Genomic DNA, 27,396 nt, shown 5'->3' with positions numbered 1-27,396 from the left:
CTCCAGGAAGGGGAGGAGGCGAGGGGAACCCGCCGCGGAGACCGAGCGAGCCCCCCGCCCAGCCTGGCGCCCGGGGACCCCCCAGCACATGAAGTGAACGCCCCCCGGGAGGACTTGGGTGCAGAGCCAGGCACGAAGGTAACCGGACGACCACGGGCTGGGGCAGAGGCAGGACCTCTGGGGGCTTGGCTGCTCGGGGATGTTTCTTTAGCCACCTCGGTCTGTGTAACGCCCCAGGTACCTCCCCCAGTATCTTTCCCTGCCTACCTCTAGCGCTGAGCTCTGCGGTCCTTCGGCTTTGCCTGTCCAAGTCCTCTTGCTATTCATTTCAGTGTGCTTAATGCTGTCTGTCCGTCTCCCCAGTTTTCTCTGACTGCCCCTTCCTCATTCATTTTTCCTTCTCTGACTTTGGTTCTCTCATCTGAGCATGCTGTCTTGTTATCTCCCTGCTTTTAATGGTTCCCTGGGTTTTCAGCCTCCGATTCCTTGACTTCTGTCGCCCTCCTGCCTGTGTCCCGGCGCTCAGTATGCACAGTTCTCTGCTAACTTGGGTCAGTTCACTCCTGGCACACCACTGTATTAGCCCTTTCCCGTGATGTATGTGAGTCCTCATTAGAACTTCATTTTCATCCAGGTTTCTGTATAGAACAAGGACCCGTTGGCGTTTCCTGGCCCCATTTTTAAAGACTTTTGGCACAGTCTTCTTTGCGAACCTCTACCCCCAATTCCTCATCCCTTCTATAAAGAGAGTTTTATAAAAACTCAAGAGAAATGGATCTTCTCCAACTCTTGACTCAGTAGGCCCAGTATCAGGTCGTCTTCAGTAACGTTTCCCAGCTTCCTTCCGTAAGTCTATGCACATCAAATGTGACCGTGGTTTAGCCACCCTGGGGATCAATCAGTTTGTCACTTTCTCTTCCAGTTTAATTCTGAATTTTAAATCTAAAGTGTCTCCCCAACTTCTTGTTGTCTATTTAGCTTTACAGCTCCAACTTTGATCATGAAGGAATAGATTTTTAAGGAGCCCTGATAGAGTAATGGATTATGAGCTGGGCTGCTAACATCAGGGTCAGCAGTTCGAATCTACCTACCAGTCATTCCGCTAGAGTAAGTTGAGGCTGTCTGCTCCTATAAAGATTTACAGTTTCAGAAACTCTATACAGGGTTGCCATGAGTTGGAACTGACTAGTTGCCACACACCACAATTGTGAGGATAGCGCATGACTCTGGGCAGTGTTTCCTTCTGTTGTATTTTAGGTTGCTGTTGAGTTGGAATCAGCTCGACAGGCACCTAATGATACCACAGCAAGAACCAAGAATCTTGATTTTGAAGACAGTTCCCTCTGACTTTCTGAGAGAATTTAAGCTGGTCCTTTTCCAGCTTACTCCCATGTCACAATCTAGGAAAAAAAATGAAACTTAACTTCTTTCTTTGAGGAGCTAAGTCATATACTGTCTATGGACATATCACATATAAATGTAAGAATTATTACTCCTGTAAAGCTAGGCACTTAACAACAACAACAACAACAACAACAACAAAGCTAGTAAAAGGATACACACAAAGGAGTCTTATGTTTGTGAGTCCTGTTAACTAAGTCCAGTGATCTTTACAATTATACCGTGCTGCCTCTAATCCTTACCCACTTTTTTTCCCTCACATGCTGATAATGAGGACTCATGGGTCTGTATCTGTTTAGTGCTTTGATATTTTGGCAAAATATGTGGGGAGAAGATAGACAGAGTTGAAGTTGATTATCTCCTATGTATATTGTGGGTTATTTCCATGTTTGCAGTGACATTTGTTATTCCTAAGTGAAACTGAAAAGATGGGTAAAATTCGTGGGATAATGTTATGATCAGATGATGTTGGGAAGGGAGTAAGAGATGTGAAATTTTGCGAAGGATAAGTGGTTTAATTTTATTTACTTTGTTTGCCTTTGATGCAATTCTATGAGAAATCCATTCACCCCAATAAAACTGTTGACAGCCTTGAGCAGAAATTCTCATTAGCTGTTTACATTCCTAAGCCAAATAGTGCTTTGCTTTGCTGACCTGATATTTCTAGTGGCTCTGTGCCCAGTAGAGAATATAGTTTCTAGGTTTAACACAAGAGGAAAAAAAAAGAATGAACAAAAAAACCTTACTTTCATTTAGTGCCCATTTGTAGGCATATTCTTCTAGCTTCTGTTCTGTCTCTTTGAGTGGCTCTTAGCAATGTTTCCATATGTATATCTTTTTTGCACATTTTAATGTAGTCTCTGGAAGGTAAATTCTGATCCCCTCAGTAGACTCAAAAGTTTTTGATGATTTGCATTGCGACTCTTAATTTTTGGGACTCTTAATTAATTTTTTAAGGATTTACTTTGTTACATATTTAGTGTTATGTTTTTATGCCTAGGAGACATTTGTTAAAATGATATTATACTATATCATTTATTTAAAATTTAACTTATATGATCAACTCATATGATTGTATCATATCATCTGCTGTCTTTGCAAAAAGGGAAAACTGAGGTTTAAAGAGAGAAAGTGACAGTAAACTGAGCTAGAACCAGGCAACTATTTAGGCTATATGAGTTAAAGGTTCGCGCTTTTACTTCCCAGTGTTATGACCTCCCATGATCCATTTAACATCTGTATTGTAAGGCCTTCTTTCATAAAATGAGGATGAAGTATTCCTAGTGAGTGGCAGGCAGTGCCTTAATCACAGATTTTTTTGTGGGGGAGGGGTATTGAAGAAGCAAGTGCTAGTTTAAAGACTGATGTTGATTAGTTATATGTCCATGCACACTTTCTTTAACTTCAGAAAACCTCTATTTCCACAATTGTAAATGGGGGATAATAATACCACCACAGCCCTGAGAGTGATTATGCAGGTGAAGAGCATAGCCCGGTGACAGGCACCTAATGGCTTTTCAGTAAGTGGTGGCTGTTAAGCTGATGTTGCTAGCGATACAGATAGAGATAAAAATTGATAATAGCAACTGTTAAGTGGGCTGGTTTTAGCCTGTTACAAAGTTCTGTGGGAATGTAAGGTGGCCTTAAGTACTGTGAGATACTGTCTTAACATGGCCATTTTATTTAATGACAACCATGAGGGGATATGTAAAGGTTGTTGCTTATAGACACTGCATCGCTTCAAAAGATAGTGTGGGAAGCATGGTTGTAAGAATGTTTTGTGGGTTTGGGAGTTCTAAGACCAGAAAAATCCTGAGGCTTAACAGGATTCTTAAATTAATTATAGGCTTATTGTGGTCTTGACTAAAGTTGTGAAATAACAGTTTGGGATCAAGGTGTACATTTTAACCCTTTGCTGCTTCTGTCTAGGTCTTGAGTCAGAGTACCAGCCTTGGGGATCCTGGACCACTATCATGGAGACTGAGAGTGAGCAGAACTCCAACTCCACCAATGGGAGTTCCAGCTCAGGGAGCAGCTCTCGGCCCCAGATAGCTCAAATGTCACTATATGAACGGCAAGCAGTGCAGGTGAGGCTGAACTCAGGAGGGGCCGGGATCTCTGAGTGTTGGCTTGGGGATAAACATGACTGCTTGAAGGTAATTGGCCTTAGTTCCTTTCCAGGGAAACAGAGTGGGTGGCCTTTTGAATCAGGTGATTATTAAGGAGTCTTGGTGTGGTGTTCTAGGGTAAGTACTGGACCTAGGTCAATTGGAACTGCAAGGTCGGCGGTCTGAACCCACCAGCTTCTCCTCAGAAACACTACACAGGGTTGCTGTGACAGTCATCAACAAAAAATGAGGTCCTTTTTAGCTCTGAGAATCTGAGTTTTTTTACAACGGTTTGGGCAAACATAAAATGAGGTTGAGTCTTTCTTATAGAATTTAGTCCAACTAACTAGACTGAATGTTAACTAACCATTTCCCTTCATGGATTGTGTCAAGCTTTTCATCTTTGGCCTTTTTTTACAAATCACCTTGAGTAATGTGTGTATGCACATCTTCCTATATTTTTAGACAAATAGTAAATCTTAGGCTTTAAGAATTCTGTTTGAGAACGGGGCTTTTTATTTAACAAAATATTTTAGTAACTAGAATAACCATGCCCATTATGAAAACAGTTTTAATGATTAAAGAATAGGAACACAGTAAAATCAGTTAACGCTAAAACTGAATTACATGTATCACTTACATAAATGTCAACTAACTTGATACTATAAGTACTTGAAAATGTCAGTTAATTGAGAACTTTACCTGATAGAATATTTCAAAACCATGATTTGTTGTAGGTTTCATTATTTCCAATCCATTAGGGCTCTCTCGGAGTTCTGGTGTGGCACTGTGGGATGAATCACTGGACCGCAAGGTCAGTTTGAACGATAAGGTCAGTGGTTCAAACTCACCAGCCACTCCTTGGAAACCCTATACAGGATCTCTATCATTCAGAACCACCTTAGCGGCACTTAACAACAACACAGCTCTTACCACCTTTACTGTAGACCTAGAATAGACCTAAAATGTGGTTTAATTTTCTTAATTCTCTTTACAGTAGTCAACATCCTATGATTTTTTCAACCTGTGTAGTCCCAGTTCTGTTTCTCTTATTATGTACTTATTATATACTTTCAGGCCTCCTTTTGGGCACTAAGGGTTCATGTGAGTTGCACTGTTTTCCTTTTCTGTATATACCAGAATGAGTCCTGGTGGTGCTGTGGGCTAGGCACTGGACTGCTAACCACATGGTTGGCAGTTTAAACCCACCAGTCACTGTGTGGGAGAAAGACGAGGCTAGCTGTCTGTTCACGTAAAGGTTTGCAGTCTTCGAAACCATCTATAGTATAGGGCTGCTGTGTGTTGGAATCGACTTGATTATAGTGGGTTGGTTTTTGCTATGTACCAGAATAGACCTTAGCAGAACTAAGGGGGCTTCAAGAAGTTTGTGGAAAAATGGAATGAAAAGGTACTGCAATTTTCCCATGAACTTTCTGAAGCCCTTTGTATAAAATGCGTAAATCAAGATGTTTATGATGTAGCCCAGTCTCCTGTTTGCCTTGGTTTCTCCTTTTCCTGTGGCTCTCTTTCACAGGAGTCCATATAGATTAAAAGTTAGGCGTGATCCATCTAAGTGGTCTGGTCCTTCTTTCTCCTTTCAGGCTCTGCAGGCCCTGCAGCGGCAGCCCAATGCGGCTCAGTATTTTCACCAGTTCATGCTCCAGCAGCAGCTCAGCAATGCTCAACTGCACAGTCTGGCTGCTGTCCAGCAGGTGAGTGGTCAGTAGCTAGTTGGCCTGAGAAGGAGGGAATAGACATTTCAGGTGTATAGAGAGACTTGAGATACTGCATCCTATATGAGTCAGGCCGGGATCAGAGTCTCTGCCTCTTGCCCTTCCATAGGATGTTGGGTGAATGGACCTTAGCTTCTGTGGTTGCAATAAGAACCATGGAGAAAGCGCCATTAGAGGTAGAATGGTATGTTCTAGATCTGCACTGTCCAATGTGGTAGCCATTCACTACATACAGCTGTGAAGTGCTAGGATGTAGCTAGTCCGAATTAAGATGTGATGTAAAATTTTAGATTTTAAAGACTAAATGGGGTGGAGAAAGTAAACTACTTAATTAATAATAATATTTTATATTGATTACATGTTGAAAATGTTTTCAATATATTGAGTTTAATAGAATAAATTATTAAAATTAACATTACTTGTTACTTTTTAAAAATGCATATTAGCAGATTACATTAGTGGCTCACATTGTATTTCTGTTGGCTAGCTCTGGGCTGTGAGCTAGACTTATCAGTGATTCATGATGTGACCAACCAAAGGTCCTCCTATTGAAAAGAAAATAGAGCCAAGAGGACAGGTTGCCAGCCATGTTTGGGGGGGGTGGGGGTGGGGCTGTTAGATTAGTATATATGGCAACGGAGGTTTCTTTGGGATAGCGAGTAGGCTTTTCCCTACTGGAGAGAAGAGTCTCTTCTTGTCTGAACTCTTTGTTTTGTTTTTTTCTCCCTGTGCTTTATGAGTGGAAGACTCAAAACCCTTTCCTTATTGTCTCTGCTGTTTCCTGTTTTCCTTCCCCTCTCACAGGCCACTATTGCTGCCAGTCGGCAAGCCAGCTCCCCAAACACCAGCACTGCCCAGCAGCAGTCCCCTACCACCCAGGCCTCGGTGAGTACTTTAGTCCTCACTGAGAGGCGTCTTCCTCTGCATCTCTGTCCCTGAGTCGAACTATTTCCTGCAGTTGATTTGAGAATGGGTATTGGACTATCAGTGGATGTTTACTACTCATTTTCCAAGAACAGACGAAAGACAGAAAGTAGCTAACTTTAGTCTTAATAAGAGGGCTTAAGAACAGAGGAAGGAAATCTTAGGAAAAAGGGAGATAACAAATGAAAGAGGCTAATCTCTGGGTCCTTCACTGAGAAACAAGGTCTCATCCATTTCATTCCTTTGCCTTCTCAACTGTGAAAGACAGTATTTGTTCTCACTCTGGCAGTTCTTCAAAGTAGCCACCATGACAGATACGGGTAGGGCGTTTTTAATAATTTACCCATGGTTGCATGAAAGTGAAATATTCTACTCTTGACTCTTGATTGTGCCATTCTGAATTTGTCAGTAAGGGAAAAAGTACATTTCCCTTCTCTCTCCTAAATCCTAGTCATTGTTTCTTTCTGTACCACACAGATTAATCTGGCCACCACGTCGGCCGCCCAGCTCATCAGCCGATCCCAGAGTGTGAGCTCTCCTAGTACCACCACCTTGACCCAATCTGTGCTACTGGGGAACACCACCTCCCCACCCCTCAACCAGTCCCAGGCCCAGATGTATTTACGGGTAAGCCACCAACGCCCTGGGGCATAGTTTTGTCCCTGATAAGGACTTGAATGAGGGCCATTTTACATGGCCCTCCTTACCAAGATGCTTTGAGGCAAGCTGATCTACTTTGTACCTTATGTACGTCGGTGTTCACATTAACCTTTATATTACATGGAAATCCTAAACTAGAAGGTGTTGTTCTTAATATTTGACTAAATTAAGTTAAATACAGACCAAACTTTAAACATGTGGCTCAAGTATGCAAGTTTGATGTGTTATGTCTTAGCTCATCTGCTTTTTTATGTATAAGTGCTTGTTCTGAAATCCTCCTTGTCTCAACTTCTTTGCTGTTTGACTCTTTGCTGTCAGTCTGTAGTTTTCTGTACACTCTAGGTTTTCTTCTGGATAAGCCATCGTACATGGAGGATGAGAGGCTCCCGGGTTGGTGTGGAAAGGGGCAGGACTTAGCTGTTTAATATCTTCTGTTTATTTTGTCTTGTGGCCCTTCCCTTCCGTTTCTTCTGTCTTTTTTCTTTTCCTCTTGTCCTCTATTCCTCCGCTCTTCTTCCTGCTCTCCTTGCCAGCCACAGCTGGGAAACCTGTTGCAGGTAAACCGGACCCTGGGCCGGAATGTGCCTCTAGCCTCCCAACTCATCCTGATGCCCAACGGGGCCGTGGCAGCAGTTCAGCAGGAGGTACCATCTGCTCAGTCTCCTGGAGTCCATGCGGACGCCGACCAGGTCAGTGGCTACCACTTCACCTGCCTGTAGGCGCACAGAAGACACACCTTTCTGCTCCCTTGCCAATTTTTCAGAATTCTTTCCTGCCCTCCCTTTCCTTAATTGCTGTGGAATTTGAATTCCTTACAACTTTTGAGTTAGGAAGGAAGGCAAGTGTTTCTCTTTATTCTATAAGTATATATTGTTATTGAAAGAGTGTGCACAGCCAAACATACTGACTCAGTAGTTTCTATAATTCAGTAACACTGATTACATTCTTCAAGTTCTACAACTATTCTTGTCTTTGTTTTCCAAATGATCCCTTCCCCATTCACATGAACTCCCTGTTCCCTAAGCTTCCTAGCTGCCCTTTCAGGTTGCTGTTGTCAATTTGATCCCATATATAGTTCTTCAAAAAGAGCACGATGTTCAAGGCAAGCATTCTTTATGAAGTAAGCTAACCTATTGTTTGGTGTAAAGATTTCAGGGGATGCTTTTGGTTTGATATTCTAATTTTAGCATTTTCGGGATCCATCCGGCCTCAGTGGCTCTAGAAATTCTGTATTCCATGAGAATTTGGAATTCAGTTCTGTGTTTTCCCCCTTTTGGTTAGAATTCTTTCATAGACTCTTTAATCAAAATGTTCAGGATGGTAGCTGGGCACCATCAAGTTCTTTTGGTCTCATGGCAAAGAGGCATTTGTTCATGGAAGCAGTTAGGCAAGCATGCATTCCATTTCCTCCTATTTCTGATTCAAGGAAATCGATTTGATGGAAAACAGCCTGTGGATCTGGAAAATCTGGTTTGGTACTTTGCACTTAGGAGTTATTGCACTTCTCAGCTGTCAACAATTTCCTCATTCCTGTTCACCTTTGTTCTTAGTAAATGTCTTCCTCCCTATTTCTTAACTTGCTTTATTCCTGATATAGAAATATGTATGTCTGTGTGTGAATATACACACAGACATATATATTTGGGCCTGAATCTATCGTTTCAATGGGGTACAAACAAGGAACTTAAATCTCTCTCTCTTTCTCTCTCTCTTTTTTTTTTTAACATTTTATTGAGGTTTAGGTGAAAGTTTACAGAGCTAATTAGTCACCTTAGTCACCCATTCAACAGTTTATACACATCTTGTTTTCGTGGCATTACTTGCAATCCCCTTAACGTAACGGCACTCTGCCCACTTCCTCCCTGGGTTCCTTGTTTCCATTCCCCCATTTTTCCTGCCTCTTCCTTCCTTCTGCACTTTGTTTTTGGTAAATGGTTGAGTGTTCTGAGGAGCACCTTCCCGACAAGTGTAATTGTTCACTTTATAAGCCTTGTCTGTTGTTTGGATGCAAAGTGATCTCCAGGGGTGGGGTCAGTTCCAGGTTTGAAGAGTGTCTATGGGCTGTAGTCTCGAGTTTCACCATTCTCTTTCAGACCAATAAGTCTAGTTTGAAAGGTTTCTTATTTATGATCTTGGATTCTGTTCTGTATTTTTCTCTGCTCTGTCCAGTACCTTGTGTTTGATTCCGATCAGAGCAGTCAGTAGTGGTAGACAGGCACCGTCTAATCCTGTTAGTTTCAAGCCAGTGAAGACTCTGGTTTGTGTAATCCATTAGTCCTTTGGACTAGTTTGTTCCTTGTGTCTTTGATTTTCTTCAGGGTCTCTTTTTCGTGATGTGCTAGAAACTTTTGAGAAGATTCAAAAGAAATAAGTCTTATTTTCAAAGAGCTTACATGTGAGTGGCATATGAGTTCAGAGAAGAGTTGGCTGTGTATTTGTGGGGCACTTGAGCAGAACGATGTATTAGGATTTGATTTGGAGTAAGAAGAAACTCTGCAAGCATAAAGGGATAGTTCCTGTATGTAAGTGTGAGGGGGTGTGTAGTATGGGGATTAATGGTGAGGGAGACAATGTGGAGACAACAGGTTTGGTGGTAGAAGAGGCCTATGTTAGCGAGGAGCCTGAAAACGAAATAAAGGAAGTATAGTTAACTTCATAGTAAGCAGGGTCATTGCTCGTTATTGAACAGAAGATTCACAGGATAAATAAAGTACTTTGGAAAGAATAGTATCAAACGTGCCTGGAGAAGAAAGTGATATAAATTAGGGAACCTGCTTAAGAAACTCTTGGGGTTCATGTAGTTATAAGGTAAGGCCTTTAGTTGTTGCTGTTAGATGTCGTCTAGTTGGTTCTGACTCATGTGGCCCTGTGCCCAGTCCTGCACCTTCCTTACAGTTACATGTGTGAGCCCATTATGGTAGCTGCTGTGTCAGCCCATCTCATTGAGGGGCTTCCATGTATTTATTTATTTATTTTTTATTGTGAATTGAGTGAAAGTTTCCAGACAACAAACCATGAATTTTGTTTCATCTCCATGGTTACATTCCCCTCCATGCAACAGCAGTTATCCCGTGTCCTCCCTGAGGTTCCTGTTTGCATTGCAGTCACCCTCCTATACCTTCTCAATGTTGTCCTGGGAAAACTGCTGCCCTTTGGGTTTTGAATGATTGACCATTCTATGAGTAGTCCTTATTAATGTTGTTGTCTCCCCTTCCTCCCCATAAACCTATCTAATGCTTGGCTGAAAATTGACTCACGAGGGTGAGTTACTTTCCAGATCTGAAGGGTAGTTGAGAGAAGACTTGTATTTTAAATTATGGTAGTAGAAGTGAAAGTGGAGGATAAATTTGGGATTGCTTCATATTCAATTCATACATTTATCCATCCAGTCATCTGAGTGTCAGTATATGGAAGGATGGGGGGTAGTAGTTAAAAAATGTGAGTCTGAGATTTAGATTCCAGCTCTAAGGTTGAGGTGAAAATTTACAGAGCAAATTGGTGTCCTATTCCTTGAATGAATGATCTAACATCCTCCTTTCATAGTTTCTTCATCTATAAAATGAGTACTGCACAACTCCTACCTGAAGGTGGGTTGTGAGGACTAACTGAGTTGATATGTATGACGCTGGGAACAGTCCTTGGATATATTGTCAGCTCATTCTGTGTATCAGACATTCTTTAGCCGTGGAGCCCAAGAGACTCATGATTATACTACACTGATGGAGAGTATGGACCAGACATGAAACATTCACCTGAATGGTTTAATAATTGTTTCACTGGAAAGTCCGGAGTGCTCTGAAAACATAGGAAAGGACCTAATGGAGCCTTGGGAGGGGCAGGAGTCACGAAAAACCTTCCTGAGGAGGTGACACTTAAATTGGGGCCTCTAGAAGTTAGTAAGGCAAGGACGACCCGGGGATTCTGAAGTTGTTGAAGGCCCAAAGGCCTGAAAGAGCTTGATATGTTTGAGGGGTTGAGAGAAGGTCTGTGTGCTCGGGTTTGGCAAAGGGGCATGAAAACGGTACTAGAGAGTTACGGGGAACTTCATTTTGCAGACCCTTAAGGGGCGTGTGTATTAAAAGACCATGTTGGCTTCTCTATTGAGAATGAATAGAAAGGATATGAATGAGTATAGGAAGAAAAGATGCTGTAGGGTAAAGATGGTGATTTGAGTTAGACTGGTAGTAAATATGGAGAGAAGTGAACAGATGTTCACTTAGAAAATTTAGAAAGATGAATTCTTGAAGACAGTGAACTGATTCAGTGGTTAGGAAGTTGAAGGAGATGGCAGAGATGAGAGCTGACAGGAGTGCTGGGGTGACTGTTGGTGTAGTCTGCGCTATGGAAACAGTGAGAAGATGGGGATTTACAGGGAAGTCTGCTCGTGGACATGTCAACCTAGAAGTGCCTGGGAACCACTCACACGGATGTGCTGATTCAGAGAGAGAGAGAGAGAAAGAGATGAATGTCTTGTATAGGGTTTCCTAAGCTTTAAGTCTGGTGACAGTAGAAAGTCTTATCTTTCTTCTGTGGAGCAACTCGTAGGCTTGAACTGCTGACCTTGTGGTTCTCAGTCCAGTGCTTATTATATGGAATCCAATATATATATTTGTTAAGTTTATGCTGTTAAGTGTCGTCAAGTTGTTTCCAACTCAGTGACTCTGTATTGCATTTCTGAGGTGCGGCTGGTGGGTTTGAACTGCTGACTTTGCTGTTAGCAGTCCAATACTTACCCTCCAGTGCCACACAATGACTCTATATATGTATACGTATATATATGGAGCTCTGGTAGTGTAGTGTTTATGAATCCGGTTGCTAATCTCATGGTCAGCAGTTCAAAACTACCAGCTGTTCCGTGGGAGCAAGATGAGGCTTTCTGCTCCTGTAAAGATTTATAGCTTCGGAAACTCTGTACAGGGTCCCTATGAGTTGGAAACAACTCCCTGGCACATAACAACATATATATGTATATAGTTCTTAACGCCAAGTGAAGAGGTCTGGTTCGAGGTAGACATTTGAGAGTCCTAGGTTTATAATGATACTGAAGTCAAGGGAGTTTTTGAAATTAGAGAGATGGTATGGATTAAGAAGAAATGAGTCTTTTAAATGGCACTCTAAGGGTTTAGGATGAACCCTTAGAAAATGGAGCAGCTCAGGGGTGGGCGATGGGTTAGCAAAAGACTGGAAAAGAGCAGTCAGGTAAGTCTTAATTATATTGTACAATGAACAGGCTGTGGTACTGTGGGATCAGCACTGGACTTGTAACCACAAAGTTGGTGGTTCAGACTCACCAGCTGCTACCTGAAAACCTTATACAGGGTTGCTATGAGTCAGAATTGACTCCATAGCAAATAACAACAGTAGCAACATGAAGACTGGAATAGAATGTAATAAAGTGTGTGCCTATGTAGCAGGGGGTGGTGATGGTTTGGGGGGCCCTCAGCTCTGTTGAATGCAGTAGAGAAAGGCAAGAAAGATGGATTAACATGACGAGAGAATTGTGTCAGGGGAGTGCTGGGTGTTAAAGTAGTGTGATCATGGAGGATAGTATGAATTGAGTGAATGGAGACAGTGCATGCAAACAGTTACTAAAAGTTGAGCAATAATAAGGAGTGTGAAGCTGGAGGTTGGTAACATCGTAATGGGAGCACGCCAATAGGAATAGGTTGGAAAGACAGGGTAGAATATTGTGTGCATCCAAACCTGGTTCTTAAAATTGTCTCTCAGACTGTTTCTTCTTTACTGTGACTGTCTGAATTCAGGTTCTTTGTATTTTCACTTGGATTAGTGTACTAGTTTTAAAGTCCCTGATTTTGTGAACACTTAACAATCGTTGTTGACAGCTCACCAAAAATGAGACATTCTGGCTCACCCAGAATCAGTTTGGAAGATCTACATTTTAAAAAGGAGCCATTGAAAATGCTGTGGAGCACAATTCTATTCTGACACACATGGGGGGTCACCATGAGTCTGAATTGACTTGACTTCAACAGTTATCCTGCTTCCTACATGTTCCTATTTCCAGTACACCCACCTTCCCATTCTTTCTCAACACTGTCCTTAGGTAAAGGTTGCCCGTTTGATTTTGAATGATTGACTATTCCATCGTTCTTAGTGAACGTAGGTTACTAGCCTTGTTGTCACTGTTTGACCAAAAGTTGGGCTGCATTCCAGACTTGAAGGGTGGTCCAGGGCCATAATCTCAGGTGTTATTAATATTTCTAGTTGTACCTTCAGTATACAGAATATGGTAGATCATATCCTTGGTTCATGACACATTACTGTAATTGGTCCATATATGGCCCACTGTTGACTTATTCAGGACTTTTTTCCCCTTCAATAATGTAGTAAGACTCAGTGACACTCAGCACCAATAAGCAGTTCCCAGTTCTGTCCCTTGCCTGTCCCTGTGTATGGTAATGATCATTCTGATTCTTAAGTTTATCCTTTCTTGTGTCCCTTTTAATATGGTTTTATTGCACTTACATAGTTTTTAAAGAAGTACAGATTATTAGGAGCTCTGGTAGCGTAGTGGTTACAAGTTGGTCTAGCCACAAGTTCCAAACTACCAACTGCTTTGTGGGAGAAAGATGAGGCTTTCAGCTCCCGTGAAGATTTACAGCTTAGGAAACCCTATATAGGGTCGCTATGAGTCGGAACCGACTCCACAGCACATCACCACCACCACCACTGTTTATTAAGGGAAATTTCAAACATACACATACACAATTACAGTGAATTTCATATATATATATACCTATCATCCAGCTTCAACACATGGCCAGTCTGCCCATACTCTTCTCTGTCAGTGGATTATTTTGAAGCAAGTTCCAGAAAAATCAACAATGTATAGATCTTGTTGGTAAGTGCTGTAGAGCCAGTTCCGACTCATAGCGACCTTGTATAGCATTTCTGAGTAGGGACTGGAGGTTTAAACCACCAACTTTGAGATTAGCAGACCAATGCATATCCAACAGAGCCACACTAGACCCCAACAGATACAAGTATGTATGTATGTGTGTGTGTGTATATATATATATATATATATATATATATCTGTCTGTGTATATATGTAGGAAATCCTGGTGTGTTGCTGTAGGTTAAGCACTGGATGGGAAGCTACCTCTTAGGTCACTACCTTGTCTGCTGCTTATTAATGTTACGTGCCAGTGAGTTAGTTCCAACTCATAGCGACCTTACACATGGTTTCTGAGACTGTACATTTATGAGGGAGCAAAAAATCTTATCTTTCTCCTGCAGAGTGTCATGCCTACTTGAACTGCTGACCATGTAGTTGCAGTCTACTGCTTATCCTACAGAGCCACCATACTTAGTATTTACTGTCTATAAAATCAAAGAAGACGGGGTGGCTTTGTTTTGTTTAGGGGACAGGGATGTGACAAGTCTACTTTTTGCACAATGAGGGAAGCTGGTTCTACAGAATGTCTCTCCCCATGCCAACTAACCTTCTTATATTATAGAGAGCTTGTCTTTGAAATTGGGAACCCCCATTTTTTTTTTCTTAAACAAGGACTCACTTGGGCTGGGAGGAGCCTTTCAACATTACTAAGCCTTTATTTTCCAGAGTGACAAGGCTGTGTTGGCAACTCCAACCAGAGTGCACATTGGTTCTGGCACAGCCAGGACTATAAACCCAGCAGCTCTGGTGATTTCGTTCTGCTTACAGCAACTTCTACTTCCTTCTCCCTCCCAGCTCTATACTAATGGAAATTCACATCACCAAGTATACACATGTTTAACTAAAACTAAATTAGATACGTAAACTAAATTTTCACAATGCCAGTTTCTAATACTTACAACATTTTCTACCATATTTCATGTGCTAAATAGACCCTCCCCCTATCCACCGCCCCAAGATTTCTTTTTTAAATTTGGGCCTTGAAGAAATGAAAAACATAAAAAACAGACTCTCTGCTTAATATTCCACCAAACACTTGACAAGATCTGTTTTGCTAAGTCCAAGCTTGAAATTAAATCAGAGCCTCCTTGTACTGCTATAAAAACCCATCTGAACTCATGTAAAACTGGAAGAAATAATGACTTGAACTCACTCGTCAGCGGGGTCCTGGGACATGCAGCTTCTCCCATTGTTTCTCAGCAATCCCTCCAATCCAGCCTAGAGAAGGAGGAGGGCAGGAAGCAACGAGGAGCTAATCACCCTACAGCTTCCTAGTCGGCTATTCGGCTCGCTATACGTGGTTTCTGTAGTCTTAGAAATTGCATCATGAAATTTCTATCACTGTAAAATGATAGAGAATTCTGAAATAAATTATATTAACTGTCCTATCATTGATGCTTTTGAAACAATAACCAAATCACCAATTATGAAGGTTTGTCTAATGATGAGACGTCACCAGGAAAGTTGGTATTACTAATGAATTCAAGCCCTAAAAAGGAGGAGGCTTTCTGATAGCCCGCTCCCTCTCTACTGCTGGCCCTCCACCAAGGCCGCTCACTGTAGCCCACTGCAAACTGGTGGGTCTCATGTAGACGGCAGCTGCCGCCCTGGACAGCTAAACTTCTGTACTTGGGCTACAAAGCGCTACACCCACCACCCTCAGCTTCCCTTGTTGAGGTTGAGGAGGACGTGTGGCTTACCCCTGGTTTCTCAGGTATAGTTTTTGCCTCTGGGTCTGGCACTGTCGTTTCCTCCGGCAGTCCTTCCTGCACCTTTCCTGTACCACTGGCTCAGTCAGCACTGGGATGAGGATTCCCTACTGGATTCCACAGCCCCCAGTAGCCTGCAGGTCTGGCAGCATTGCCAGTGGCGATGATGAGGTTTGAAGCGGGCAGTCTAGACTGGAGTTGTGTAGGAGAGAGGACAGCAGCTTCAAGTTAACGTATGCTGAATGCAAGCCCTACTGGGGTGTGTATGCATTTACACTTTTATATTGTATGTAAACTTTTTTTGGTGGTACTATATGAGAAACACTGGAATGCTAGCCACAGGTTGAGAAAAATGAGGCTAACTGCAACTGTAAAGATTTATATTCTTGGTAACCCTATATAGAATCGCTACCAGTCAGAATCCACTCGATAGCTTTGGTTTGGTTCTTAACATGTTGTTAGGATCCATTTGTATTGTTGCATGTTATAGTTTATTCAAAGTGATACCTATGTAAACTTCCATTGTGTAGACACACCACAATTCATTCATCTTCTCTTGATAGGTTATTTCTAGGCTTTTGGTATTGTAAATAGTGCTGCTGTGAATGTTATATATTCCTCCAGTTGTGCAAGGATAAGAATTTAATTTCTCTTGTAGATTCTTGGGTTAAAGGTTATGTGAATATCCATCAACGTTTTCCAAAGTGGTTAAACTTCCATCAATGCACAGGGATATTTTCACTATAGATTTAATCATGTTTATTCTGGTTAGTGGGGAGAATGCCGGCTCCATAGAATAAGCACTGGACTATGAACCAACCACAGGGTCAGCAGTTCGATACTACCAGCTGTTGAGGTTTTCTGTTCCCATGAAGATTTATGGCCTTGGAAACCTTATACAGGATTACTATAAGTCGGAACCAACTTGATGGCACTTAAAAATAACAACGTTCTGGTTAATCTTCTGTGGTGGCTTCCCTTCCTCAGGTGTTCATCATGCCTTTCCAGTATTCCTATTTTAGAGCCAATAACTGTGTATCAGGCACTGTGTTAGGTGCTGAGACTATAGCAATACAGCAGACAGATAAACATTTCCACACTCAAGTTCTGCCTATCCTTATGTTACTACACAGGACCTTCCTGATCTGGCATTGTTTTAGCTCCCTAGCCTCAACCTGCTTTCTTAGCTTTGTTTCTTGCCACTTCCTGAAACCTATCCTAAATGTTGCCATTGAGTTGGTACTGACTGATAGTGACCCTTTGCACAACAGAACGAGTATAATGAGCTATTTCCAATTTCTAAAAGTGCTGTGCTTTTTCCTAGCTTTATGAGTTGGAACCAGCATGATGGCACTTAAGAACAATTAACAAGAAATGGCCTTGCAAGTACTGTTATCTGTGTCTTCAAATCTCCACTTTCACTAGTACATGCTGCGTCTCATATCAGACATCACCTGTTGTAGGAAATCTTCCTTCTCTACACCCATTCAACCTTGTACATACCTGTGCACAGATTATGTTGTACTGATCTTTTTGGCCCTTCTTTAGTAGAATGTATTCATTCAAGTCTTTCATGCTTATCTTTTATTCTTGAATTTCTGGTATCCAGAATAGTACCTGAGGCATCCAAAGTTGTTTGGTAGATGTTGAATGAATGAGTGGAGATTTGGACTGTTTCTTAATTAAAAATTTTATTGTGCTTTAGATAAAAGTTTACAGAGTAATTTCGTTTCCCATTGATAGTTTGTACACCAGAGTATCCCATGACATTGGTTGCGTTCCCCACAGTGTGTCAGCACTTTTTCCATTTCTGCCCTGGGTTCCCCGCTTCCTTGTGTCTGTATTTCGTACTCCTGCCTGCCTTCTCATCTTGGCTTTGGTCAAATGTTTTCCTTTTGATCTCATGTAATTGATTGATCTAAGGAACATATTTCTATCAGCAATAGTTGGGCCCTTGTCTGTTTCTCTGAAATGAGTCTCCAGGAGCGGCATCAGTTCCAGGTCAGAAGAGTGTCGTAGGGCCGTAGACTTGGGTTTATCTAATCTATCTAAGAGTAGTGAGTCTGGCCTTCTTTGTGAATTTATCCTACTCTTTCTGGGACCCTCTGATGTGATCCCAGACAGACTGGTCAGTATTGGTAGCCAGCTACCTTCTACTTCTTGTCTCAAGTTGTGTAGACTGTGGCCCCTTAGCCCTTTGGACTAGTTTCTTGATACTTTGGTTTTCTTTACTCTCCTTTGCTGCTTGCCAGCTTTTAAGACCCCAAATGCTATTCACCAAAGTAGGATGCAAAGCATCATCGTCTGAACTGTGTTGTGCCAATTGCTGTAGATGTCCCCGGAGTCCATGGCCCATCACCTTCAAGCCTAGGAACTTGTGTCCTACAAGATGTGTGGTTATGTCTAAGAAGTTTCCATGATGGTGCCTCCTAGGGACATTTTGAAAGAACAGATGACCAGATTTAATTACAGACTTGTTAGTGAGTGAAGGAAACTAGAAAATCAGATGTGATTTCAAAGTTTCTCCTTGAGAGACTGTTAAGACTTTAATGTATGTTATTATAAAGTTGGTGGTATGAGTTGAGGTGAGCTGTGGAATATGACACTGTGTAGCTATCTTTGCTGCATAGAAATCTTGTCACAGAAATCTTTGGGCTTAGTGTCTCCTGTTCATGTTTTTCCCAATCTGTCTGTTTTTAAATATGTGTTTCAGGTGCAGAACTTGGCAGTGAGGAACCAACAGGCCTCAGCTCAAGGACCCCAAATACAAGGCTCAACTCAGAAGGCCATTCCTCCTGGAGCCTCCCCTACCTCTAGCCTTTCCCAGGCCTCTAGTCAGGCCCTTGCTGTGGCTCAGGCTTCCTCTGGGGCCACAGGCCAGTCCCTCAACCTTAGCCAAGCTGGTGGAGGCAGTGGAACTGGCATCCCAGGGTCTATGGGTCCAGGTGGAGGTGGCCAGGCACCTGGGGGCTTGGGACAGTTGCCTTCCTCAGGAATGGGTGGTGGTGGGAGCTGTCCCAGAAAAGGCACAGGAGTGGTACAGCCCTTGCCTGCAGCCCAAACAGTGACTGTGAGCCAGGGCAGCCAGACAGAGGCCGAAAGTGCAGCAGCCAAGAAGGCGGAAGCCGAGGGGAGTAGTCAGCAGAGTGTGGGCATGAACCTGACACGGACAGCAGCCCCTGCTCCCAGCCAGACTCTTATTAGCTCAGGTGAGTTGTCACCTCTCAGAATGCCATTTTTCTCACAACTTGGCCCTGGAGTAGTGGAAGGAAAAATCATGTCATCCTTGGACTTACTAGTTAGGAGAAGAGAGGACAGATAACAGATCAATCTCGATTTCACACCCGGTAGCAGTTGCTTCATAAGTTGCCTTGTTTTCTCTGCTGAATTCCTCAGTTTACTCCCTTCATTCTCTCAGTTCTTATTGAAGGGCCTATTGTGTTCTAGGAGGTAGAGCTTTGACAAACCCGTTCCCTATTTTCATGGAGCCAGTCTGTCTTGCTGACTGCAGAGTGAAACGGATTTGCTATTTAAGTAGATCAAAGAAAATGGAAGTTAGAGAAATGCAGGAGAGTTTTTGAGGATTGTTAAATGGTTGTGCAAGGAAGGGAGTTATTTTCTTTGAGGTGTTGAAGACTAGATTATGATCATGTCTGATTCAGGGGGAAGAGTAAGAATGAGGTGATCTCTAAGTTTCCTCCAAGTTTATTCACTGTATGAATCTAAAGCTAGTTACATCGTGGAAAGATGATTTTACTTTTATTTTATAATGATAATTATTTTCTGTACTTCTCTCTGTTCCCTTGTGGGTATATGCCTGTAGCCACCTACACACAGATCCAACCCCATTCACTGATTCAGCAGCAACAACAGATCCACCTACAGCAGAAACAGGTGGTGATCCAGCAGCAGATTGCCATCCACCACCAGCAACAGTTCCAGCACCGTCAGTCACAGCTGCTCCACACAGCCACCCACCTCCAGTTGGCCCAGCAGCAGCAACAGCAGCAACAGCAGCAGCAACAGCAGCAAGCCACAACCCTCACTGCCCCTCAGCCCCCACAGGTCCCACCTACTCAGCAGGTCGCACCTTCCCAGTCCCAGCAGCAAGCTCAGACCTTAGTGGTTCAACCTATGCTTCAGTCTTCACCTCTGTCCCTCCCACCTGACCCAGCCCTCAAGCCACCCATCCCCATCCAGTCCAAACCACCTGGAGCACCTATTAAGCCTCCTCAGTTAGGAGCTGCTAAGATGTCTGCTACTCAGCAACCACCACCTCACATCCCGGTTCAAGTTGTAGGCACCCGACAGCCAGGTACAGCCCAGGCACAGGCTTTGGGTTTGGCACAGCTGGCAGCTGCTGTACCTACTTCCCGGGGAATGCCTGGTTCAGTGCAGACAGCTAATCAGGCCCATTTGGCGGCCTCACCACCTTCACCCCAGGCTCCTGGTGCACTGCAGGAGTGCCCTCCTGCATTGGCCTCTGGGATGACCCTTGGCCCTGTGCAGGGGACAGCACATGTTGTAAAGGGTGGTGCAACAACCTCCTCACCTGTTGTAACCCAGGTTCCTGCTGCCTTCTATATGCAGTCTGTACACCTGCCGGTGAGTGATGTCTGGTGGTTTTAAAGAAACTCTCACCTTGAGAGTGGACTTGGGGTCTAGTAGAAATAGATGGAACTTTAATAATTGAGGTTAATAGTGATATTTACCTGCTCCTTTTGTGAGAGAAAGACGGACCACACACATTAATGGGCATATCTGAACTTTATACTCTTTAATTTGCTACTGCAAACGTTATAGGCTTTTGAGTATGTATTAAGATAGCCGTGACCTAATTAATCTTTAGAAAAAGAACAGTTCTTGATTGCTCTGTAATGAAACTAGAGTCTCAAGGTCTAGGCAAAGACCAAATAATGTATTTTCTTTTGCTCCGATGTAGTAGTTAAGTTTTTTTGGAAATGATCAGCAATTTTCATGTACTATGGGAAGGATACAAACTGAGGAATATAGAATTTCAAAAATGATCCCAAAAGTATGGGTGTAGTTTTGGTTCCTTTTAGTCTTAATACTCATACGTCTTGGTTTCTTTCTTCTTCCCTATTTCCTATTTACTGTATAGAGTAAACCCCAGACAATGGCTGTCAAACGCAAGGCTGAGTCTGAAGAAGAGAGAGATGTTTCTACATTGGGTTCAATGATACCTGCTAAGGCATCTCCAATAGCAGAGAGCCCAAAGGCCATAGAGGAGAAAAACAGTCTTGGAGGTAAGTAACTTCTACAATAAAATGCTATTGGAATGCACAGAGATAGGAGAATTTTAAATGAGCCAGAAGACAAATCTAGTTCATAGAAAAGGTCCTAAAGTAATAAAACAAAACAAAAACAGGGAATCCAGAGTGAGTAATCAAGGTTTTTGTTGTTAAGTGCCGTCGAGTCGGTTCCGACCCATCGCGACCTTATATAGGGTTTCCGAGGAGCAGCTGGTGAGCTTAAACCACCAACCTTGCAGTTCAGACGGCTTTGCAGTCTGGCGCATGTAAAGATGTATCATTGTGGAAGATCTACCTGGGTCAATAATGTCATTCCCTATTTGCTCCTTAATCTGTGTTTGTTTTCCAGAAAAAGCTGAACCAGTGGCCAGTGTGAATGCTAATACCCCAAACAGTGAATTAGTAACCTTGACTCCTGCTCCGTCAGCACCACCTCCTACACTAGCCATGGTGTCCAGACAGATGGGTGACTCCAAACCCCCACAGGCCATTGTGAAGCCCCAGATTCTCACTCACATCATTGAAGGCTTTGTTATCCAGGAAGGAGCAGAGCCTTTCCCGGTGAGGGTGGGGCCAGAAGGTGGGACTTTAAAGTGGGGACTTGTCTGATTGTCTTTTCATACTCTACTAAGAACAAAAGGCCAAGAGCTGTTTAATAGAGAATGTGTGCTGTGTATTGGGATAGTTATAGAGGGGGAAAGGAAGAGAAAGGAGAGTGTTCATGAGAAAATGAAAATGTTGGGAAGAGAGAAGGAAAGGAAGAAAGTAAAATTTAAACCTATAGTGTTTGACAATTGAGAATGTTTTATAGTGAATAAAATTGAGGTAGAGAAGTTACGCAAGATTTTTTTAGGTACCAGAAAGTTAGTTGCAGAGCCAAGACTAGAACCCGATGTATTGATTGGGCTCCTAGTGCATTCTGCACCTTAGCAAGGAAAAAGGACAAAATAGGAAGCCCCAGGGCAGGGACTCTGGTGACTTCAGTGGCATCACTAGGGGAGTTGGTGCTGGGGGTGGGGACCACACTGGGAAATGCAGTCAGAGGAGGGTGACACCAAAATGACTGTCTAAAAGTTTTGTTCAGTGTTTCATCTGAAGAGTTACTGTGTTTTATATCTCTGTAGCTAGTTAGAACAAGAAGAGGTTTTGTAAGCCCAGCTTACATGCATCAGTATATGGCTAAAACTTGATGCTGATGGGCTTTTGGACACTTCTAACGTGCTCCAGTCAGAACTCTCAGATAGTCATCGTGTGAAATTCAAGAACGGGCTGTACTTTTTGTTGACGGTGTTTTGTACTTGCTGACTTTGTTAAATTTTCTGGTGTTTTTAGCAATAATAAATGGTCATTAATATCAGTAACTATTAAGAATGTAGTAGTAATCAAAGGAAACAGAGAAATCAAAAAGCCTTCTCTGTTCAGTTACTAATAGTGTTGTAATATAGGATTTTAAAACACAGTTTTGTTTATTATTTGGATAATCTAAGAAATACTACATTTCAGCAGTTTACAGCTACATAGGATTTCCGAGGCTGTAGATCTGTATGGGTGCAGAAAGCTTCATTTTTCTTCTTTGTAACAGCTGGTAGTTTCAAACAGCTGACCCTGAGCTTAGCAGCCTGACTCGTAACCACCAACGCTAGCAGAGCTCTTCATATTACAGATTAGTCTGTGGATTATAATTGACAATGAACATGGCTAAAGATTCTGTATGGTCTGGTATGGGAGATGGCCCATAGGGTGGTGACACCATGACTTAACTGCACAGAGAGGGTGTACTACATCAACCCTAGTGATGCCACTGAATGGGTTAGCTGAAAAAAACCAATTAGACTCCTGATTGCAATGTTGAAAGTAACTCTTTCTGAGCCAAACTTGGATACAGGCAAAGGAATGATGGCGAGGAATGTCAGATAGCTTATATAGACACAGAAAGGAAACAGGCTAACTTAACTGTGAACTGTCACTTGGACAGGTGGGTTGTTCTCAGTTGCTGAAAGAGTCTGAGAAGCCACTGCAGACTGGTGTCACAACAGGACTGGATGAGAATCAGTCAGGTGGCCCCTTGGGAGGGGACAGCCCATCTGCTGGTAAGTACTTAAAACCCCATTTGGGTTAGAGGTTCATGGAGATATGTTTGAGGAGTTGGTATAAAATAATGAGTCATTTAAAATAAGTATATTAAGTTTTACTATACACCTGCTCATTGCTGTCTAGTTGATTCCAACTCATAGCGGCCCTATAGGGCAGAGTAGAACTTCCCCAAAGTTGCAAATCTTTATGGAAACAGCCTGCCTTGTCTTTGTACTGAGGAGAGGACTATTGGATTCAGACACTACCTGTTGGTTAGCCGAGTGCTGTAACCACTGTGCCATTAGAGTTTCTCATCAACACGCAGAAGCCGTATTAGTATCATTGTATGTAGTCACAAGTTACTGGGAATTTTATCAAGCTAAGGTAACCTGTTACATTTTTCTTTACTAAAAGGCTTTGTTATTGTTTGCCATGGAGTCCGTTCCGACTCATAGCCACCCTGTACTAGGGTTTCTGAGGCTGTAAATCTTTACGTGAACAGAAAGCCTCATCTTTCTCCTGTGGAACAGCTGGTAGTTTTGAACTGCTGACCCCGAGGTTAGCAGTCTGATTCATAATCACTGTGCTACCAGAGTTCTACTTTTACAACAACAACAACAAAAAAGATCTAAAGTAGGTTATTAATATCCTTAACTTCCAGTTTTTCCTTGTTATAGATTCTGTAATCTGTATTAAGGACTGTAGATTTTCCTCCTTGGTTTTGAAAATCTTTGTGGAAGAAGGATCTGCTATCTTTCTCATTTTAGTCAATTAGTTCTTTCCCATTCAAAGATGGAGTGTATTTGGATAAATCCATATAAAATTAGCTAGCAAGACATTTACAATGCAAATAGAAAGACACTAAAACTTTATATCTTGAAGGACAAATCCTTATGACTTTAGATTTTTACGTTTTCTAATTTATTTTCTAACTTTTGATCATGATTAGTCAAATGAAAACCCCCATGTGCCGATTGCTCTGCTTCAACAAGTATCACCTTGTGTCCAGTCTTATTTTTACCTGTATTCCCCACCTTCTCCCTGCTTATATTATGGCTCTGGAATGTTGTGTGAGATTCCTAATTAGGTTGTATGGGTCTCTGGTGGGGACAACTATGTCAGTATATCTCTGAAAGATTACAGTCCAGGCCTAGGCCTAACGATGGCCTGAGGGATAGCAGAAACTGATGTTGACTCTCCAGCTATGCCTGTTGTTTTTTTTTTTTTTTCCAGAACTAGATAAGAAGGCAAACCTCCTAAAGTGCGAGTACTGTGGGAAGTACGCCCCAGCGGAACAGTTTCGTGGCTCCAAGAGGTTCTGCTCCATGACTTGTGCCAAGAGGTACTTATAGGCCCCTCTTTGCCTCAGCATGGTTCCTATGTCAAAGGTCGTACATTCTCTGGGATCAGCTCACTGTTGATATTTTATGTCTCACTTTTATTCCCTACTCCAAATGAGCTCTTAAAGTAGCAATTCACATTTAGGGCTGGGTAGCAAGAGTGGTTTGTAGCACTGCTGATACCTTTTATAGCACTTCCATATCCTCTGACCTATAGGTACAATGTGAGCTGTAGCCACCAGTTCAGATTGAAGAGGAAAAAAATGAAAGAGTTTCAGGAAGCCAACTATGCTCGTGTTCGCCGCCGTGGGCCCCGCCGCAGCAACTCCGACATTGCCCGTACCAAGATCCAGGGCAAGCGTCACCGGGTCAGTTTCTGTTGTAGAGCCAGCCACCTTTAAAGTGGACCTTTTAGCTTCATCCCCTGCAGAGCAATACCTTTGCCCAGGTAAAACGTGTGACACCAGAACTCTGGTTTCATGTGGATTCTATTACTCTGAATTTCAAGACATCCTGATCTTTATTTCCTCATGCCTGATGACTGGTTCACATATCCATTAATCTTTATAGTGTACTTGAGTAGAGATAATCTAGAGCCATTGTTAGTAATATGGCAAGAAAAGGGAGAATCAAGACTGTGATTTCACATTATGAGATGAGTTTTACTGTATGCCTAACGTTAACTCCAACCCAGGTTGGTTGAGGAAGTTGGGACTCATGATACTGATGAGCTGTTCTTGCCCTCACTTGTGCTATTTTCTCTGTAGGGACAAGAAGACTCTAGTCGGGGTTCAGATAATTCCAGTTATGATGAAGCACTCTCTCCAACATCTCCGGGGCCTTTATCAGTGAGAGCTGGGCATGGAGAACGAGACCTGGTGAATCCCAACACAGCTCCGCCAACACCAGAATTACATGGCATCAACCCTGTGTTTCTGTCCAGTAACCCTAGCCGTTGGAGTGTAGAGGAAGTGTATGAGTTTATTGCTTCTCTACAAGGTACTGAGGGCCTCCACCAGAACCTGGGGCATGTGTATGCTTTGTTTGTTTTCTTTGCACCATTCCACATGGACCATTGTCCGAGAAGATATTTAACTTATTTTTAAGTAGTAGGGCTTACATGCTCTGGTAGCTCTGGTAGCGTAGTGGTTACGAATCGGGCTGCGAACCTTAAGGTCAGCGGTTCGAAACTACCAGCTGCTCCGCGGGAGAAAGATGAGGCTTTCTACTCCCGTAAAGATTTACACCCTCGGAAACCCTGTACAGGGTCGCTATGGGTCGGAACCGACTCGACGGCACTTAACAACAACAGGGCTTACATGGTAGGACAAAGCCTCTAATTCTAATTGTTGAAGTTATTTATCTTACACAACTTTTTAGAGAAAAGATGTTTTTATACCCAACAGGGATAAAAAATGTAACTTTTTTTTATTGGTGGTGACTAGAAACTAAGAGGGCTCATGTTGCCTCCACAATATCTAACTTATTCTTAGACAAAGGGATAAATTTCTCCAGAGATCAATCATATCCTGCTATTATTTGTTTGAATTCGGCCCCTTAAATTAAACTGTTACAAAGGATCTTTAATAATTTCCAGAGGTAAATGAAAATGTGCACGATTTTTTTTCTCCTATTCCCTTATAGCCATTTGGATGAAGTTATTTCTGTGGACTTAGTTGTACTAGTTTTCCCTTTCGTGACCTTGGCTGTTTCTTTTGGATAGCCAATTGCCTTAATTGTATTTTGCGTGCCATCTTAGGCCTTTATAACTGACTTTAGGAAAAGTGAGTTTTAGTGGCACTGTGGGTTAATGAGCTGGACTGCAAGGTTGGTTTGAATTAAAAGGTGAGCAGTTCAAGCTCACCAGCCACTCCTTTGAAACCCTATACAGAGTTGCTGAGTTGGAACCAACAACTAAGCATGTTTATGGTGTGACGCTGAAGGAAAAGCACAGGACTGCAAGGTTGGTTTGAACCACAAGTCTGGTGGTTCAAACTCACTAGTGGCTCCCTGGAAACCCTGTAATTGCTGAGTCGGAACCAACTTAACAATGCTCGTTTTTACATCTTTGACTTCCCTTTGTTAAAATGCAGCATCTTACACATTCCTGCCATTTCCTTCTAGGCTGCCAAGAGATTGCAGAGGAGTTTCGTTCCCAGGAAATTGATGGACAGGCCCTTTTATTACTTAAAGAAGAACATCTTATGAGTGCCATGAACATCAAACTGGGTCCTGCCCTCAAGATCTGCGCCAAGATAAATGTCCTCAAGGAAACCTAATGTGCTCTCTTGCACAAATCAGCCGAAGACAGACACTCCTTACTGTCTGGGTCATATAACCTGGAACCAGCAGAGACTTTGTAGGGAACAAAGAGCTGTTCCAATTATATAATCTCCCAGCAAGGGGATTATTGAGACAGGGAAGAGGAGTGCAAAAAACTGGGTGCTGGTGCTCCAAGCATGGCAGCAGCTTTTGACATTTTCTCTGGGTTCTTAATTTTTTTAAAAAGTTCGCAATTCTTACCTTTCCCATTGATCCTAAGTCTATCTTTATAAAAGTGGCAGTCTAGAGAACAAAGGCTGCTCAGCCTTATCCTGGAGTGGAGCATCTAGACAGTCTCAGTTCTCCAAGAAGAGAGTATTCAATATGGTAAGGCAAGGCAATGGGTGGGATGTAGGTTTGCCTCCCCAAGGGGAGAGGTAGGGTTCTCTAGCTTGTGTGACACAAGTAGCAAAATCCGGTATACCCCCTCTTCCCTCTGGATTGCCCCGCTGTGGCTGTGGCATGGCCCAGAGCTTACTTGTTTATTGTCACTCCCTCCCTTAGTATTCCACATTCACCTGCATCCATGGCAGGCTCACCAACCAGAGACTTGGTTGGCATGTGATTTGCTGCAGGGACTGAAAGCGTTTGACTGGCACCTGTGTGGCTGTTGTCATTCTTTCTGAACCCCATCCCCACCCCCCAGTTTATTTGTTGTCTTCTACCCTACCATTCTTTTCAATTCCAACTCTGCTCTGTCCTATAGCTTTATAAAACAGGAGTGTGTGGGGCTAAGGTCAGGAATATAAGTACCTGCCTTAGGTGCTATTCCTTGTACAACAAAAAATTCAAAATATTTTTTTTTTCCCCTTCCTCAGTAAAAAAGATCGAAAATTGGTCTCTTGTCGTACTCTATCACAATATTTGTCCTGTTTCACGCAAATGATTAAGCCAACCTGGTCTCTCTCTTTTTTTTAATCTGTGTTTTTTCTTT

The 27,396-nt window shown here is 42.6% G+C and overlaps 1 protein-coding gene across 3 annotated transcripts; it reads left to right on the top strand.

Moving 5' to 3' along the window:
* On the top strand, window positions 1-27,300 carry PHC1 (polyhomeotic homolog 1 (Drosophila)). 3 transcript variants are annotated; one of them, XM_006875456.1, is made up of 16 exons: window positions 1-138; window positions 1,676-1,684; window positions 3,331-3,488; window positions 5,111-5,221; window positions 6,047-6,127; window positions 6,644-6,793; window positions 7,360-7,515; window positions 18,168-18,663; window positions 19,278-20,059; window positions 20,577-20,721; window positions 21,077-21,288; window positions 22,703-22,817; window positions 24,034-24,142; window positions 24,358-24,508; window positions 24,908-25,139; window positions 26,265-27,300. In XM_006875456.1, exons 2-16 carry the CDS (start codon window positions 1,681-1,683, stop codon window positions 26,417-26,419), a joined length of 3,057 nt encoding a protein of 1,018 aa, XP_006875518.1. In that variant the 5' UTR covers window positions 1-138; window positions 1,676-1,680; the 3' UTR covers window positions 26,420-27,300. The 3 variants fall into 3 exon arrangements, with proteins under 3 accessions (XP_006875518.1, XP_006875520.1, XP_006875519.1); XM_006875458.1 differs by having other exon boundaries at window positions 8-138; window positions 1,676-1,688; window positions 26,265-26,892; XM_006875457.1 differs by lacking the exon at window positions 1,676-1,684 and having other exon boundaries at window positions 29-138; window positions 26,265-26,892.
* The last annotated feature ends 96 nt before the right edge of the window (window positions 27,301-27,396 follow it).

The sequence above is a fragment of the Chrysochloris asiatica genome, unplaced genomic scaffold (assembly GCF_000296735.1).
Source record: "Chrysochloris asiatica unplaced genomic scaffold, ChrAsi1.0 scaffold00328, whole genome shotgun sequence".
Classification (NCBI taxonomy): Eukaryota; Metazoa; Chordata; class Mammalia; order Afrosoricida; family Chrysochloridae; genus Chrysochloris; species Chrysochloris asiatica.
This window is presented reverse-complemented; position numbering and strand designations above follow the sequence as displayed.